Source organism: Podarcis bocagei (genome assembly GCF_964188305.1).
Source record: "Podarcis bocagei genome assembly, chromosome: 3".
Taxonomy (NCBI): Eukaryota; Metazoa; Chordata; class Lepidosauria; order Squamata; family Lacertidae; genus Podarcis; species Podarcis bocagei.
Genome location: NC_138127.1, coordinates 65,208,194 through 65,227,652, shown reverse-complemented (window position 1 = coordinate 65,227,652; position 19,459 = coordinate 65,208,194). Strand labels below are relative to the sequence as shown.

At 41.4% G+C, this 19,459-nt stretch overlaps 1 protein-coding gene across 5 annotated transcripts in view; it reads left to right on the top strand.

Annotated features, from left to right (window-relative positions):
• Window positions 1–19,459, top strand: part of RGS7 (regulator of G protein signaling 7) — a 128,278-nt gene that overhangs the window by 92,017 nt on the left and 16,802 nt on the right. For all 5 annotated transcript variants that reach the window (XM_081188123.1, XM_081188122.1, XM_081188119.1 and 2 more), the window contains exons 5-9: window positions 6,045–6,151; window positions 7,750–7,801; window positions 14,177–14,241; window positions 16,733–16,809; window positions 16,912–16,993. In XM_081188123.1, the coding sequence (XP_081044249.1) occupies window positions 6,045–6,151; window positions 7,750–7,801; window positions 14,177–14,241; window positions 16,733–16,809; window positions 16,912–16,993 (383 nt within the window). The remainder of the gene's footprint in view (window positions 1–6,044; window positions 6,152–7,749; window positions 7,802–14,176; window positions 14,242–16,732; window positions 16,810–16,911; window positions 16,994–19,459) is intronic.

Below are 19,459 nucleotides of genomic sequence, written 5' to 3'. Positions count from 1 at the left end.
CTGTTCTGGTGCCGGCCTACCATGGGGTTCCAAAGGACATACGTCATTACTGACGATTTCCTCACTCTGATTTTTTTCTGTCCCTGTGTAGGCCTCAACTGCACAACACTACAAAAATGAAATGCTTTCTGTCTTCCAAGTTACCAGTATTATGGCATCTTTGTAGAAGTGTTGTTGTAATGAAGGCTGTCTTTGTGTATCTTTTTTGTCTTAAAGGAGCTCATGGTGGAAAACATGAAATTATTTCATATTTTCTTCACTACACTTCTGTGTGAAGTGTTTTGAACACAGGTTTTCCCCTTGCAAATATACTAGCCTTTATATTGGCTTCCAACCACCAGTACATAGCAGTCAATGGAATCCAAACACAAAAAACAAGGAAGGGAGCACTTGATGAGGGTGCCACGCATGATCAGGCTACCCTTGGTCTCAGATATTGATGTATGTTGGCCACAGCCACCTCCAGCGCATGTACAGTCCATGTCAGCCAGGAGGAGGCACTGTGTGAGTAGGATCCAAATTTAGCACCGTTGTTCTCTAACCAAACATTGTTTACAAAAATGCATACATTAGGGGGAAACGTGTATAAAAATGAATATATTAGCGAAAAGCACATACAAAACGGCATTCTATTAAGAGAAGCTACTTGCAAAAAAGAAGTATATGTTAGTCATAGTAGCATAGAATTGTAAAGTTGGGACACCAAGGGTCATCTAGTCCAACTATCTGCAAAGCAGGAATCTCAACTAAAGCATCCGTGACAGATGGCCATCCAACCTCTGCTTAAAAACCTCCAAGGAAGGAGAGTCAACCACCTCCCAAGGGAGACTGTGCCAAAACGGTAGACAAGAATGTGGCTATTAGAAGAAATTCACTGAAGAATTTTCACCCGTTTTTAAAAAATAAATAAATTGCAAACATGGAGAAATGAATTCAAGATGGGAAAAATGAGAAACTGAGAGAACTGAAATAGACAGATCCTTCCATCCCTATGCATGAAAGCCGCATCACATGTTCATGTTGTTGTTGTTTAGTCATTTAGTCATGTCCGACTCTTTGTGACCCCATGGATCAGAGCACGCCAGGCACTCCTGTCTTCCACTGCCTCCTGCAGTTCCGTCAAACTCATGCTGGTAGCTTCAAGAACACTGTCCAACCATCTTGTCCTCTGTCGTCCCCTTCTCCTTGTGCCCTCAATCTTTCTCAACATCAGGGGCTTTTCCAGGGATCACTGCCTTGTTGTGGCGAAAGGGCTTGAATAACTCAGAGGAGCTATGAGCTATGCCGTGCAGGGCCACCCAAGATGGATAGGTCATAGTGGAGAATTTTGACTAAACGTGATCCACCTGGAGCTGGAACTGGCAAGCCACTCCAGTATCCCTGCCAAGAAAACTCAATGGACAAAGATATGTTCATACTGAATGCCTAAAGATGTGCTTCCTAAGGCAGTGATGGAATAACCAATTCCTAAGGTTCCAGCAGCTGTTTTTACCTATTTACCATGTATGCACAGACTTCTGAGATACTGGTGGATGAATGCCATGACCCTTCTATCTGCTGGTACCAGAAGCATCAGCTGTGACATCAACTGTACGGATTGTGGTATTCATCATTTTAAAAATGTCATCCCATTAAACTTTCAGTTCTAATTATATGCTAATACTAGTTTTTAAAAAATGTTCTTATGTCAGCTTGTGACAGAACTGGAGCAATGACTGAGAGATTCAAACCTAGGGAGTCTTTGAAAAATATACTATTTTAAGACAGCAATATTCTGGTTCTAAATATCATGGACAATTGCATACTGGCTAGATTTTTTAAAATTAGATAACTTTAAAGTAACTGTCAACTTTTAACTAAATTTCAAGGAAGATTTCTAGCTCACCTTGAGGAAACCCCCTTCCTCAAAGCAAGGCAGAGAGGAGGAAGCCTCTACATTAGCAATAGAAACATTGTCTTGTGTGGTACCATGGGTTGTTGCCAGCAAAGTTTCCCTGTTAATGCTAGAGCAAAACCCCTAGAGCAAATTGGAGGGGGCCATGGGAGAATAAGTTCTTTTATGCAGATGGAAATCCTTGTGCTAGCAGGATGACTTTGTGGGGTACTAGCCCATGTCTTGCAGAGGCCCAGCGTACTGCTTTTTTCCATCCTTCTGTGTCCCACATTCCTTTTCCTCAGACTTCCCTTTCCAGTTCATATCCATGATATTCAAAATGGAACCATGTCCATTTCCACCCCTTCTATATTTCCTAGCTTCCTCTATCTTCTGTCTTCCTATCTAGGATTTCTAGAAGTACCACAGACCTAGAAAGTGCCTAGAAAGAGCTCAGAAACCAAGAGATCAGAAACCAATGCATAACATGTTTACATTTAGCTTATCCCTTTTAAAGTTTTTTAGTTCCTATGAGCAATATGTGTGTGTGTGTGTGTCTCTCTCTGTGTGTAAATATATAAACAAAACACTTTTCTTTATCAGTTCTATATGCTATGAGTACTATAACTGCCCTAGTGAGTTATTAACAATTTTACTGTAGTTATGCATTATTTAAAAGTGACCATCAATTTGCAAGAAGCAACCTCAGCTTCTGGGCCAAAACTTTCCACTGAAGGAAGGAAAAGAGTCCATTGTGAAAGGGGGCAAAGCTGCCTTCCCTTTTGGGGGCAGCAGGGAACATTCACTAAATACCCCTGCAACCTCCCTTCGGCTAGTGACAACCATTGGAGTCCCATTTATCCTCATGTGGAATGATACCATGTCATGACATAGCTATGTTCTCAGCTAGCATCAGAAAATAAAAATAAGGCCTGATAAGCTGGGAGGGGCAGCAGTAAGTTTCATGCCTCCATGCCCTCTTGGAACCCCAAATGGAGAAAAGGAGCACATTGTCTATGAGCCCTAGGATTCAGCAATAATAATGGAGAACACTAGTTTGATAAGGCAGAAGGAACCAGGTGGCAAAAGTAAGGGTCAAGAACACTAACCTTGCTGTGAATAGGCACACTTCCCTCTGTACTCCAGGAACTCCCAGTTCTCTGTTCTAGTTTTGCCTTATAACAACCAAATACCATGTAAACCCTATTAACTGAAACAACCCTCAATAAAGAGTATGTCTGCCATAACCCTGAACTAAAGTTTTGTGATAAATCCCCTAAGCCAGCCATCCTGTCTGCCAATGAAAACTCCACACACAGCTCCTATGATGTCAGTGTTTCCAGCTGTGATTCCACTCAGCTAGATTAGCTCTGTGGTGGTTTGAGGGAATAGTGAAAACAGAAACACAAGTTTAGTATTGATTTGTCTTCTACAGGCATATTTATGAGTGTTCTTCTAGAGGACCATGGCTTTTAGTAATGGATCATTCTGGTTGTTTCCTTCGAAACACTTTTCAACCCTGGCACTCTTCTCCTTCCATTTTCTTAAATCTCTCTCCTCCCCCCACCCCCACAATGCCTTTTATTGGCATGTTTGTCCACAGGCACATTTTCTGCAAAATCTCACAGATGAAATATGCATGACTTGTTGAGGCTGGGGTGGATTCTGGCAAGCCACTTTTGTGGCCTCATGAATAATGGTTGTCCATTGCAAGACAGAAGCGGGAACTAAAAATGCACAAAGCAGATATTCCAGATGGGGAAAACTCCCATCAAAGCCAGCCACATAATACACAGCAAGTCAAACTAATAAAAGCCACATATATCTACATGTTGCATTCATACCGGAGGATATTTGTGCCATTTGATAGATGAGAAACACTGAGGAGTCACTTCCAGTGAAGTGGTTAAATACACAGGTGTGTGCAGGACAACTCATTAGAGTGTGTACCCAGGGTTTTAATCTGTTTATTTCAATGAAAGAAGACAGAAGGGTGGACAACGACACAAACAAATATGGACAAGGAAGAGGTGAAGGGGCAAAAAGCTTATAGAACAATCACAAGAAGAGTGGTCAAGGAGCCAAAACAGGAGATTTTTTTCCTGTAGAGAAAAAGACTTGTGCCAAGCTGACCAGAAGAAGGCAGAAGTGGGCAGCACCAAAAGCAGGATGGCTCCTCCTCTGCCTTGCTTGTATGCCACAAGAGCAGTCCCTCATCCTCACAGATCTCTCTTCACAAAAGGTGACGAGCAGAGCTCAGATAGAGGCATGAGATAGAGACAGGTGCAGGCAGATGAAAAAAGCTGGAATGGACCTGAAGCTTTTGCCTGCGGAGGAAGAGTTCCTGCTCCTTCCTTACTACCACTGCTGGAACCAATCATCCCACTTCTGCTTCTAGAGACAGGCAGGGCAGAAGCTACAGATGCATTTTTGAAAAATTCCAGCCTTTTTCTTCTTCCTGTCTCTCTCTCTGTCTATTTCCTTTGATCCCACCATACATGCAGCTCATGTAATGTGATGGGGTTTTTTCTTTTCTCTGTGAACGAAACTTTGAGCCTAAACATGACTGAGCAGAAGATGTATGCAGAACTGGATCGATGCCGACAAATGCTTTTTCAACCAGCAAGTAAACAACACCTCCTCAGGCCCACTGCCATATCTCAAAACCATCTTTCCCAACTCGTACAACAACCTCCTTATAAATTTCAATCTTCCTTAAATGCTAAGCAAGCAAATTTATGCAGAAAAAGTAGAGCTTTTGAAGCCAAGGGGGAAATGTTTCATTGTCCTATGATAAAAAAACCCCTGAGTTATGTCTCAGTAATGGGAACCACTACCATCCTTGTGCAGTAAAGGTAAATAAATGCCCAATAATCTCACTTGCTTGGGTTGTTGGAAGTACACATTAATGAAACATCTGCTCCAGTTTGTCCCTGGCAAATTGAAAGCTTCTATTCATGAAATGCAGATCAAAGGAAATTTCTGACATGTAGCTTTCAGCAGCTATAGTAACTATGAAGCAAATGCTATATTTGTATTTTGGAAGTGGAAGCTATATTTATATTTCTAAAAATCATTATTTAGAATATGTTCTATTATGCTCAGAATATCATTCTGGAATGGCAATTGTAGATTGCTATTCAAGTATTTATTATCTGAATTTCAATATGAAAAGAGTCTGTCCTATCTCCAGTTCCAGGTGTTCCTTATGTAATTTGTTAGTAGGAAATTATATTTAAAAATGACCTCCCAGCCTCATATTAGTTCCCCTTCCTGAATGAGTGGTGTGTATGCTATTCTGCAGAAACAAGTAGGATGCCTGTGGCATATTGGCATAGTAATTGGTTGCTTGCACTGCTTTGTAGTTTATGCACATTGTTTAGGATGCATGCATAGAAAAGCAAGTAATAAATACTTTAAATAAATGACTGATCAATGGTGGGGTGTCTATAACAAGATTCACAAGGGGGTGGAATGAGCTGCAGAGAGTTTAGGTGATAGTCAACTAAGTTTTACTTAGAGTACTGTAATATGAAGTTACACAGATGCAAATCTTGCTGAGATTTCAAGATCACTGGGCCATATGTTGGATTGCTTTGCTTGTGTATGGATGAACATCTTAGTTTGAATATCTATCTATCACCTATATTTTGGTAGTGGCTGTAAGCAGCCATTACATTAGTAGCTTAAGGATATTCAGGTCTTTGATACAGGAAAATCAGCATCTGGAACATTTTCTACCAACTTTTCTTATTCTTAACTCCTATGAAAGTGGTAGCCTTACTCGTTGCTTTTTTCCTGGGGGGACGCAGGGGTACATATACCCCTAAACATTTTGTAAATCTAAGTTTGGCCTCATTGAGGGGCAGTATTTCAATATGAGAAAGAAAATGAGAGTACCCCTAAACATTTTTTTAAGAAAAAAGCACTGGCCTTACCCATTTGTTTTCTGATAATTGGATGTATGCTGTCTTAATGAGGTCCCATGTTAAGAAAGAAGAGTGCACAATTTCATCTTCCTTTCCTCTCTCTGATTTATATATATTTTCCCAGTCTAAATTGTCACCAGCTGGTGAAATTTCTCTCAGAAGAATAAATGTCCAAACACTTCACCATGAAGTTTTGTTTTTGTTTTTTAAGTGTTAATTGCTTTTGTTTCCCTCTGGCACAGTGGAAGCTCTTCATCTGGGAACATTAATGGCAGCCCATGGTTATTTCTTTCCTATCTCAGACCATGTTTTAACGCTGAAAGATGATGGCACCTTTTACCGGTTCCAAGTAAGTATTCCTGCTTTGTTTCATTGACTTGACATGTAATAGCAAGGGATTTCTTCATTGTCAATACAGCAGACTTCTGTTCATGATGTGGTCCAGTATCAGCAGCAGCTACTGAAAGGGCATCTCTCCCCCAGCCACATACATAAAACACATGCGTTTGTGCAGGGAGTGGGGGAGAGGTGCCCTGATACAGCTAGTGGCTATAGAAGTGTTGTTGTTGTTGTTTAGTCGTTTAGTCGTGTCCGACTCTTCGTGACCCCATGGACCAGAGCACGCCAGGCACTTCTGTCTTCCACTGCCTCCCGCAGTTTGGTCAGACTCATGTTTGTAGCTTCAAGAACACTGTCCAACCATCTCGTCCTCTGTCATCCCCCTTCTCCTTGTGCCCTCCATGTTTCCCAGCATCAGGGTCTTTTCCAGGGAGTCTTCTCTTCTCATGAGGTGGTCAATGTATTGGAGTCTCAGCTTCAGGATCTGTCCTTCCAGTGAGCACTCAGGGCTGATTTCCTTAAGAATGGAGAGGTTTGATCTTCTTGCAGTCCATGGAACTGTCAAGAGTCTCCTCCAGCACCATAATTCAAAAGCATCAATTCTTCGGCGATCAGCCTGGCTATAGAAGTAGCCATCTGCAAACATATCCCAAAGGAATAGCACACAGACAGATCCACATTCAGTTTCTGGCAGTGTTATGTACAGAGCTTTGTTAGAAAAGCATTAACTGGAGTAGTTTAAGAAGGTGGTCAAAGGAAGAGGAGGGATATTTATGGATACTTAGGAGAAGGGCAATAGCTCAGTGATAAAGTATTTGCTCTGCATGTAGTCAGTCCTTGGTTCAGTGCTCCACATCTCCAGATATGGATTAGAATCTGATTAGGAATGAATTGAGGCAATAGGAGAAGATATATTATTTAGCTATTATCCTTCCTTCCTCATATGAGTGAGATCAGCAGAGTACCATCCTTTGCAGCTTTAAACTTGAAAGCTAAGGCAAGACTGAATCACCTTCTAGAAACAATGATCCAGGATGCTTTAAGGCAGACTGGATTTTCCTAGTATGACTCCTTCCTCCCCCTCACTAAAAATATTAACCACACATGCATTGCTTTGTGAAGAAGTAAAAGTATTATTTACTTACATAATCAAGGTCTCAAGCTGCAGTTAAATAGCAAAATGAAGGCAGGTTTATAACTTCTATCTAAGTTACAAAAGTACAAGAGATTCTGAGTGGCCCAAGGCTGAGGTATAGGCCGGTTCCTAGCTAGTCACTGCAAAGATGCTCTGAAGCAATCCATTGCGCCATAAATTGGCACCATACTTGCATTGGTTTCTCCTGCAAAGAAGAAGTGGTGAGTGTTTTCAGAAAAATATAGATAATTGCCCAACCTTATAAGAAACACTTGATTCTATGCACAAAGTTATAACAACATTATTTGGAGTATCAATTTTTCTTTGCTGTATGGCATTTAAATATGTTCAATTGATACTGCTAGCCACTCCCCAGACAGTTAATTTTAGAAGTCAAAGGAAATGTAGTATGCATGTTTATATTTTGTCAGACATAAATTCCTACATTCTTCCATTTTTGTTTTATTTTGCAGACACCCTATTTTTGGCCATCCAATTGTTGGGAGCCGGAAAACACAGATTATGGTCAGTGTGGATCTCTCTTCTCTTTCACTCCGGAGTCTTGCATTGTATGGATGAAAGTCTCATACTCGTCTTTTGCATTTAATCCGTCTTTTCACTAAACCACTCCTGGCTTTACTTTTCAAACCCAGGTCAAGAACTGCTAATGCTGAGCTCAAGATTGGCTTTGGTTTACAAAGTTTACTAAGGCAGAGGTCAAATCTGCACACAACATGGGAATACAAAAATAGCATTATTTTTGCCACTTTGTAAATGTGCTGACTCAGAAATTAATTCAAAGGCAGGGTTGGCACCAGATGTAGGCATTGCTGGGCACCACCCAAGGCCCACTCCCCAGAAAGGGTCCTACGGCTAACCCCTAGATCAGCCTGGTGCTTTTGCTCCTCCTCTGTCTTGCTGTTACTGCCTGGTCACTGTACAGCTATCCTGAGCACACAAGCAGCAACAAGAGAGAGGAGAAGATGAAGCTGCATTTTCCATTTGCCTTCTGCTCTCCCTTTGGATGGTTGTACAGTTTTGTCCCAGACTGAGATTGATTTGTGAACTGACAGTGGTGGCAACAGGAAGGAGGAGGTGGACCCACTCAAAGCATCTTGGCCAAGGGTTCTCCAAAGCCCAAAGCTGACACTGTTCACCGGTAGTGAATTTGACATTTGTATTTGGTTGAAACAACAGCCAGCAATCAACTTAAGAATGCCCAAAGCTAAGAACTAATTCAGACTAGGTCACAGAGATGTGAATCTGTGCATGACCACCATCCCATGGCCACATTTGCTAATATCTTTCTAACATACATTAGGTGTAAAACAGGTATAGGCAAACTCCGGCCCTCCAGATGTTTGGGACCACATTTCCCATCATCCCTGACCACTGGTCCTGTTAGCCATGGATGATGGGAATTGTAGTCCAAAAATTCTGCAGGGCTAGAGTTTGCTTATGCCTGATGTAAAATGTTACTTAGATGTACTTTTATTTCAATCTCTGCCCCATAAACAAAGCATAGGGGATCATTAGGTGACCTCTTGTAGTATTCTTGTGAAAGACAGCAAGAGTTCGAGAAGTTCACTGTTAAGTGGTCCATTACATTTCTCTTTGACATAAGGTTACGTTCCTTTTTGATATTTATGCCATGTATTATGCATGCAGGGCTTAAAAATTAAACTTAACATTAAATTTGAAACACATTCAACACATTTCAAAATGAAGCACCTTATTCATTCCACAAAATGAATATATAAATGTAAATAGGCACTGTCAAAAAACAACAACCCTGGCTATGGACATTTATTGGGTTGTACTGTGCCCAATCTATTATTGTGTTGGATTGTTGCCCCATTGTTCTTTCCTGCTTCACTTATAATTTTCTGGACTATATACATGGCATGAAAGGAGCAAGTGGTTTTGGTTATAGTCTTAAAATTAAAACTGCAGAATTGAGAAAGTGTGTGCATAGTGACTGAGTGGAAATTTGAAAGGTAGATGGAAACAAGGAATCAACTTTTTAAATAAAGAAGTTTGGCTTTGGTGCACCTAAAAATGATATGTTCACCAGGTTGTCAACATTATTTTTGGATGTTAGAAGTTTGTTCTTGCCTATGACCTGGGAGCTTAAATTTAAGGGGTTATTGAAATTTTTCCGTGCCTATTTCAGGTTCGCACAGCTCAGCTGTGAAATGCAAAGTCCCGGGACTGAAGCTCAGCTAAACAAATAGTTTTTCATTCCAAAGCAGAAATAGAAAACCTATGGCCCTCAATAAGTTGTTGAACTCAAAGTCTCATCAGCTGTGTCAGCATAGTCAACAGTGAGGAATGGTGGAAGGTGTAGCCTATCCCTGCCGTAAAGCTAAAGTTGTATTAGTACTTTTGTGCCAGATCACCTTTTCAGAAGGCAGATTATCTCATAGCTTCAGCATCAGATGCAGTCCAACTGAGGCCCCATCTGCACTATTTAAAGCAGTATCATACCAATCATGGCTTTTCTGAAATAATCCTGGGAAATGTAGTTTGTTAAGAGTGCTTAGTCTTGTTAGGAGACCTCTGTTTACCTCACAGAGCTGCAATTCCCAGAGTGGTTTAACAATCAATCCCTCTTCTCAGGGACTTAAGAGAATGGCAGCTCTGTGAGGTGAAGAGGGGGTCTCCTAACAACATTCACAAGAGTGTGCAATGCACCAGTGTGCATACTCAAAACATACCACCTGGTCACTGAAGAAAGTTAGCTTTTCAGACTACACAGTTTACACTCGTTCTATATCTGCCCCTGTTTGCCATCATGAGGGTACCAGTTTATTATAGGTCTTGTTCCTGTGCTTTTAACAATAGCAATTGACTCCCCCACTCCATCACTTTATCTCTATGTCAGGAAAAACTTCACCTGCTAAATTCCCAGAGGAGTAGTTGGTCTCTTTCAATAGAGTCTCATGACCTTAAAGGCCAGTTCATGTATGAGCTTTCATGAACTACCCACAGTCCCTTTATTTGATAACTGGAATTTAGTTCACAAAGACTTAGGCCATAATAAATCTTTGAAATTCTTGCATAGTTTTAAGTTTGAATGTATTATAGAATGATGCAGTCTGGTTATTTGTGGTGTGTGGGAAACGATAGGCTGTGTATTTAGAGAGAAATTCATAACACTAGGATAGGATTTCCTTGCCTTTTCAGAATTTACCCCCAAAAACACATTTCAGAATAATCCTCTGGAATATTTCAGAATAATTTCAGAATAATCCTACTTAAAATGTAAGGAACAATTCTCACCAAGTATTCAAACTGCTGTAGTAACACTTTTGCTATCATGGTTTATATACTTGGTGAGATGTGCTATTTAAAACATTCCCCTAAAGAGGTTTATCCCAAGATGCATCAGGCTTCGTATTAAGCTCCTCCCCGCCCCCACCTCCAAGCAGCTAGAGTTTGGTTTTGGTTTTCTTCTGGCTAGTGATTTTCTGGTCAGTAGCCATTTTAGAACATTGAGAATGTGAAACAGTGGTATTGAATATCAAAGTTGTGAGCACATTTGTTTGAGGACTTGGTTTTCAAAGTGAGAGGTGTAAAGTTTGCTGGCTGGTTTGGGCATAAACACAGATAGCTGTAACCAGGAGGAGATATCTTCTGACTATACAATGTACATTTGAAGCTTCCTTGGTGTTTTGTTTTAATAACATGAAATATAAATATATTAAATAAAATAAATGACATTTTAAACGCTTGTCAGATAGACAAAAAAGTTAGTAAATTATTTCCCATTTACTTAATAATAATAATAATAATAATAATAATAATAATAATAATAATAGAAATATTTTTAGGCTGCTTTACTTGGCAAAAGCAGAACAAAAATACAAACAGCACAAAGTTTTAAAAATACAACCTGTAAAACTTAACAGCTACTTAAAACTTCAAAAGTCGGTGCTGTTTAAGTGCAGTTTAGCTGAGTCAATTGTTGCAACAGAGCTAAATATATGGAAATCTGTGGGTTTCCTACTAAATAAAAGTATGCAAAGTATAATTAGTCCACTTGCTTGTTTCTAGTTTGAAACCTCATAATTATCTGGTCTCTCCTGACCAAAAACAAAAATATATGGGATTTCCAGTGAGGTACAATTAAGCTGCTGACAGAGGAGGCGTGAGGAACCTTAAACATTTCCCAAAAAAACCCTGAAAGGGGACTGTTATATTGGAGCAAATTTGTAATCTGCTGCTAGGAAAGGAAGGACCAAGAATCTCCCTTGCATATGGTCATGTGGAGGGATTCCCCTTAACAGAGAAATTTATAATCCACTGCAACATAACCCTGCGTGATCATTTTAATGGGGTGCCCCAGTGTAGCATGTACATTACCCATACAGGGGGAATCTAGAGTACACAGAACAGCTGCTGTGTGTGTGAGCACCTTCAAAGCAATCTACCATGCATGGAGGGAAATAGGGTAATCCTGCTTGTCCACTGGATGCTGTTAAAGGAGCTAACCCAGTCTACTTGTGCAAAAAGGGGGCAGATCAGGGGGAGCCAAATGTACCTCCACTTGTTTATGTCCAGGTATTGCCCTCACTCCTGCATCCATCCATTCCTCAGTGTAGAAAGAAATGTATACCTGCGCACCACACCTTGGGGCCATGCATTACTTATTTAAATTCCCAAATAAATTATTATCGCAAAGGAAATGATGACATTTGTATTGGCTTTCTCTTTCCACTGAACACACTCACACCGTGGGCGCAGTCCTTTGATGCAGCCCATATGTGCTGGCTGCTTTTCAAAATTAAAACATCATCTGGCACTTAAGGAGAATCCATTTATTTTTATTCCAGTGAGCACAGAACCCCCTTGAGCGTTTTGAATGAGGTTTTGAGAATAAGGGACCTACCATTCTGCTTCCACCAGAATCAAAGGAAGCGGATTCTGCTTGCGATCTGGATAACATTTTGATTTTGAAAACCTATAAACACAATGGGGCTGTATCAGAGGACTGCAGCGGCATGAGAAAACAAGAAGACCCCTGAATGGCCAGGCCAAAGACTCATCCAGTCCAGTAGCCTGTTCTCACAAATGCCTACACGAAACCCACAAACAGGGCATGGATATGAATGCCTAATAACAATAACAATATTTGTATCCCGCCCATCTGACTGGGTTGCCCCAGCTGCTCTGGGCGGCTTTCCCCACTTGTGATTCCCAACAACTGGTATTCTGAGGAATATGGCCTTCATCACTGCAGGTAGTGTGTGCTGAAAGGAAATGAGAAGGTAAATATTACCACTCTGATATTATTATTTTCCCTGGTACTTAAATCAGTGCTTTTGCTGGTGGTACATGCCAGTACACAGTACCGGCACCTTCCCCCCCACAAATCAGAGCTTCGTGCCTCCTTCCCAAAGCCTAGGAAGCTTCTGCCCAGCTTCAGGAGGGAAGCGTGGTACTGTGGCAGGGTCTGAGAGCCCTCTTGCCTCCTTCCCCAAGTGCTTTCCAGCTTAGGGAAGGAGGCAGGAGGACTGCAGGATTCTGTAAGTCTCGTGCTTCCTTCCCAAAGCCCAGGAAGTTGAACGCAGAGCAACGGAAGGCAAATTTGTGTGCAGAAAAGAAGCAAGGAGGGTGATTTGGGGTGAACCCTTCCCCCCTTTTTCTGTCCCAGATTGTGTTCATCTAGCAAAGGCATGAGATGCTCCTAACAGACTCAAGGGGGACATCTTGGTGCCCATTTGGAGGAGATCAGCAGGAGGAACACAAGGCTGGGATCAGCCTGCACAGAACGTCCTCAAAAGGATACCTTGTTGCTTCTACCCACAAGTGCCTTTTGGCAGGTGCCCGCCCAGCCTCTGTGCCAAACGGCACCTTCCTTGGCTGGACTGCCAAGATTTGTGCCATGTTCATTGCAAAAGATTTGTGCCATGTTCATTGCAAGATCTGAGAAGAGGCCCTATATATGCAGCTGCTTAGAGGTTAGGCGTCCACGATCTCGCTCCCTGCTTCCCCTGCCCATTTAACTACTGAAAGGGGCTGTGGTCTGGATAGCACATGGACCAATATATTTTGAATGCTTTGACCCTGTCTGAAGGTCACTTGGCACTTTTACGTTGACTGGTGTATATCCCAAATGGAGAAGTGTGAAACAGATGGACTCTTTTATTCATTTAGAGGCCCTTAACTGTTTGGAGGAATTTGTGACACCAAAAGGATGTGCTCTGAAGGGATAGGGGCTGAAGATTAGCACCTGCAAGCACTTGCATTTATTATGCTATCACAAGGAATTCATTATTTCTTGCACTTACAATGAAGGTGGCCAAGGTGTGGTAAATGTGTTAGCTTTTCTCTCTCCCTTTCATATATGGTGCTCCAACATAATTAATAACTCCACAGTGCCAATCCAGGCCACAGTCCATAGTTTCTATTGTTCAGGAGAGGGGCATTTTCTCTTGATTAAATGGCAAAAAGCAAAGTCAATAAAAAGAATTAAAATTCTAAAAACTTCTCAATCATTTACTCTCATCATAATCATGCACAGCCGTAGAAATCACTGAATCATTACTTTTGACATCCACTATATCTTAGGTGGAATCTACACACACATAAAAACCGTTCTGAAAATACTCTTTAAAAAGCGTTTTTAAAAATACATTGAATTTTCCATAAGGCTCACCATCGCCATCTAGTGTCACATTGTATACTGCACTTCAAACACACTTAAAACATTTTATTTGCAGCTGTATAGTGAAAAATAGCCCTGTTTGGATAAACCCTAACCTTTGAAACTGAAACATAGGATGGAGACACAATGCTCAGGAACCTCTGGTTGAATGGAAAGCATATTAAGCCTTTAGATCTTGATGTCTGGGGTTTTAGATAGCAAGAAATGATTGATTATTTTTTGTGTTCCAGCGGTTTACCTCTGCAAGCGAACAATGCAAAACAAAGCACGGCTTGAGCTAGCAGACTATGAAGCAGTAAGTACCTGGGGCCTTTCCTGGAACTGTCAGATAAATGAGACTCTGAAACTTAGTAGTGTGTGCAGGGAACAAGACAACACAGCACTGTTATCGTCATTGATTTTTTTACCCGCTCCTAAAAAATACAGGTTCAGGAACTGTAACCCACATACAGGTACTTCAGTGGTACTTTAGTGTTTTGAAAATCCTGCAGAAAACTGCAAAATCTGCAGCATTACATTAGAGATAGGAGTGTGACAAAAACAGAGATGATTTAATTTGAGCTTCCACAGAGTTGTTATAGTCTAGGTCTCTTAGAGCAGTGTTTCCCAACCGGTGTTCCGCGGCACACTAGTGTGCCGTGAGACATCGGCTGGTGTGCCGTGGGAGGAAGGCGGGCGAGTCGGGCGGTGAGAGGCGGCGGCGGCGGCGAGGATCCGCGTCGAGCCGGGGGCGGCTCCGCGGTGGTGGTGCCGAGCGGCGGGGCAGCGCGCGCAAAAGGGAGGATCGCGAGACAGCGGAGGAGGAGGAGGCCGGCATGTCCGGGCAGCAGCAGCAACAACAGCAGCAGCAACTCCCGCCGCCGCCCCCTCCTCCGCCCGCTATCGCCGCCACCACCACAACAGCCGCCGCCGCCTCAGCTGCCCTCGTTCTGCTGCCTCCTCCCACCCCGGCAAGGGGGAGGGAAAAAACTTTCGCTTTTGTGCGTCCCTCCCGGCGTGACGCTGCGCGCTGACGTCACGGGGCGGGGCTTTAATGGTGGTGTGCCGCGAGATTTTTTTCCGGCTCACAGGTGTGCCGTTGCCCAAAAACGTTTGGGAAACACTGCCTTAGAGGCTGCAAGTTCAGCAATATACAAGGCTTTCAGTTGTACATGCAGTAGATCCCCAGGCTGGTCTGTGCTGATCCTGAATCAAAAAGCTGCATCACAAGACAGAATTAGGTTCACTTAAAGTATTGTTTAAAGTGGAGGGTGAATTGGTTTGTAGGTACACAGGTTGGAAAGCCGATGTACACGTTGGCTTAATGCCAACCTGAATATGAACTGGGGGTGAAAAATGCACCTTACTTCAAACAATACATGATTGTGTTGTTTTTTCCCCTATGTAAATATTCACTGCTCATATTTTTATAAAATTATATTGATGATATAATTATTATTTTTTAAGTATCCTCACTACAGACAGTAATTTTTTTTTTACTATTCCGCAAAGCTAAATACTAAAAGGACCCTTTCTTAGTACAGTGGAACCTCGGTTTTCGAACGTAATCCGTTTCGGAAGACCGTTCGACTTCCAAAACGTTTGAAAACCGAAAATCAAAGGGCTGTCAGCAATTTTAATGGGGGAAAAAGAGAAATGCACCTCAGAAGCCGTTCGAGTTCCGAAAAATGTTTAAAAATTGAAGCATTCACTTCTGGGTTTTCAGCGTTCGGCTTCCAAAACGTTCAGCACCCGAGACATTTGAAAATCGAGGTTCCACCGTATTCTCCTGTGAGAGCAACTACACTTCAGGCTAGATTTTTAATACCATTTCATAGACAGATTCCTTTTCATTAGCCCCAATATGAAAGCTCACCGGAGGCTTGCAGCACAATCCTATGCATGTTTTACTCAGAAGTAAGCCCCACCATGTTAAGTAGTGCTTCCTTCCCAGTAATTGTGTGTAGGATTGCTGCTAACGTGTACAGGCCCAATTCTACTTTCAGCTCCAGGAGAAGAGCCTGCTTGTAGCTACAGTGCTGCATCCTGAACATCTCAGGCTCACCTTCTGCGCTACACTTTTAATTTTACAAGTTCCCCCAGCAGTTATGCCTGGATCTAAACATGTAAGGCTCATTTATCTACAATTTACTTCTGAAACAGGACAGAAGTGCTGAGTCTTTCTTGGAAATAGATCAGCATATGAATTTCAACATTTATTTATGTTACAACTTTTAGATGTAGGACTGACCTATGGGGGAAAGCCACCTAGAAACTTGTCTTGTGACCCAGCTATCCATTGTCAGCATGGAGGCTGCAGTGCACATTGAGAGCTTTCCCATCCAGTTCTGTGGAAGTGAAAGCTCTGGGCTGCAAAGCAATGCCAGGGGAATGGAGGATATAAGAGTCTCTGGATTAAACAAAGGCCCTTGATATTGCATCTTTCCCCATTAACAGGAAATCCTGTAAAATCAGAGGGGAATTAGGATGTTTCGGATGTGTACTTAAACAAGGAAGAAAACTGCTCAGATAAATTTATCTTAGGAACATTTCATGCTCCCCAAAGATCTCTCCCCAGGATCTTTCTCCTACAATCATTAGAAGAGGCATCTAATAAGAATTGCACACACCCATCACCGCCAGTATATCCAGTAGCTTGCGCACAACACGGCAGGGACTCACAGAGTGGATGAGTGACAATGTCTCAGCTAGAGCCGGCTGCCCTGTGGAACAGTCCGCCTGAAAATCCTATAGAAAGTCTTTAAAAGGCTACCCGAGGAACTTGCTAATATGTGGTATGTTTTCAGGAGAGCTTGGCCAGGTTACAGCGAGCATTTGCACGGAAATGGGAGTTTATTTTTATGCAAGCAGAAGCACAAGCAAAGTGAGTTCCACTGACGTTTTGTTGCTGGATTTGTCACCCACCATCTTAAGAGGTATTTCAATTTACATTCTTTGTGTTACATATCTACCTCACCATCAACAGAGTGGACAAGAAAAGGGACAAGATAGAGAGGAAAATCCTCGATAGCCAAGAGAGAGCATTTTGGGATGTACACCGGCCAGTGGTATGTAAACAAATGGATACTTGTAAGGTGGAGCATCAACATCTGTCTAGGATTTGGAGGAATGCTATTTCTTCCTTGTTTATTTGTTTTTTGCTGACTTTGCTAGTTCAGACATTATACCTTTTGCTTAGCGAGCTGCTTGATCTAGTCTCACATACTCATTCTTATGCACAAACATGGCATGTTATTGGTTAGCTGTGAGGTCTCACTTTCCAGCTGGTAAGAACTTCTGAGATCATTGGGGTGTAAAAATATGTCCATGAGATTATAGATGGTTTGTTAGGTCATGAATCACAGTGTCCTGTTTTACTCTTTAAATTTCCTCACAACTGGGGTCAGCAAAAAAAAAAAAAATTGTAGCATCTAAAGCAGCCAGGAATCTAACAGTTTCCAGTATAAAAACTACATTTTCACTTTTGTGGACATGTGATGTCACATTTAGGTGAGGAAAACAAGATTTGTGGAAATTGCCTGGGATGTTTTTCACACCCCTGTTCCTAACTTAAATTTAGACTATTTTCACACTGCCCTTTACCAAGGAACAATGGCCATTTACAGAGGGACTTTATATCTTCATGGATATAAAGTTAAATGGCTATGCTTGTGAACATTTAACTTTTTGTAATTTTTCATATATAAAAATCTTCATGTCATTGAATATTTTGGTGAGAAGAATTTGTTTGGGGTGTATTAAGAGAAGTACATGAAGCAGGAAGCTGCCACAGATGGTGAGTGGAGTTTATGAGAAATTTGTTATCTCTAACCTGCCTCACAGGATAAATAAAACAATTGTGATGCATTAGGAGTGTTTGAAGGTGCTATCTTAGTGAACAATAATGAGCCCCATGCTTTTAAGTGCATGCAGGCAAATCAAATCTGTATGGCATGGAGGAAAGGTATAATGGCCTTGATCTTTAATGATGCTGGACATGGCAAGAACTGGAATCATTTCATGAGAATTTGCGTCAGGAATAAGATGCGCATCAACAATAAGGTGTGGAGATTCATGGTCAGACAGTTTGCCTGTGCCCATTTGGCAAGTTCAAAACCTTGTGTAAGTGGAAGCTGGGCTCCTGAAATGCCCCCTTTGCTCACAGACAGCAACCAGGCCCCAGCCAGAGTCTGCTTTTTGTTTTACACAGGAAAATCCATGAAAGGGTAGATCAGAAGGATTTAAAACCACACTTCTGTATAATGTCCCTGCAAACAAGCACATGATCTTCAGGAATCATCTGAGCTAGCATGCAGAACGCACGTTTTAGCACATTATCTCCAAAAATGTCTCAAATCCATTTTAAGAACAGCAGTACAAATTTAGCTTGTTTATAGAACATATATAAAGGGTACATTCATGCTAGTGAATAGAAATTTGATATAAAAATCAAAAAGAAGGCTCCAGAAGGAAAGGAGGTATGCCTTGTTTGAGATATGCCTTGGACTGGGTGAACATGAAATAGAAGTCAATATAGGTTTAGAGATTTTACAGGCCATTTTATGACATTTTTCAATTCTAACAGGTTTTTAATTTTATTAGCAGTAATGAAACATCAAGTCAACTTAGTTTATCCACAGCATCTGTTTCCCACAATTTGCATTCATCTTGCAAGACTGGCAAGCCCAATTAGAATGAGTGAGATGGCAGCAGTCCAGGAAGATGTGCTAATCCCAATAAAGTTTGTCCCCATAAAAGTAAATTACAGTGCAGTTAAATAGCTAAAACCATGCATTAACCCTTATTTTCCAAAACACTACATTCTTTTAACTTGGCTGCTTTCTGTGATGGCAAACAGAGTGTATCACAGAATGTCAGGTATCTTGATTTCTCCATACCCTGGGTAAATGTCAGTTATATGCCACCTTGGTTTCAACGACAAAGAAAAGGTGGGCTATTAGCTTCAAAAATAAATAAATAAATAAATAAATCTGCTTCAAGAAACAAGATTATTGGATTGTTCTTGTTTTATTTTTTATTAGGTATTTTTTATTGTGATTTTATCTTGTGAACTGCCTTGAGACCTGTGGGTATAGGGAGGTATAATAAGAAACAAACAAACAAGCACAATTTGTTGAAGGAGAGTGACAAAGTCAAATAGACATGGGTCAGCCATTAATTGACCATTTAGTTCTGATGATGGAAGAATTATTGGATTATGTTATATTGGGAGTTCAAATGCTTTTAAGAAAGAAGGGATGACTTCAAAGCAGAACAGGCTGCTTTCATGTCATTTCATGTCAGCTTTCTCACATTGATCAAGTTTGCTCCATTTAACTTCCCATGCAAGTTTTACCAAAAAAAGCCCAATGCTACCAAGAAGAAGTGTGGGGGCGGGCGGGCGGGCGGGAGGACTGTCTTCTGAAGTTCTTGGAAGACACTTCCTAATCTAGCTAAGCAGACCCTCCATCTGGATGGTGAAAAAGCATGAATGCCCATGCTCTCTAACCACATTTAACCATAAAGTCTGACAG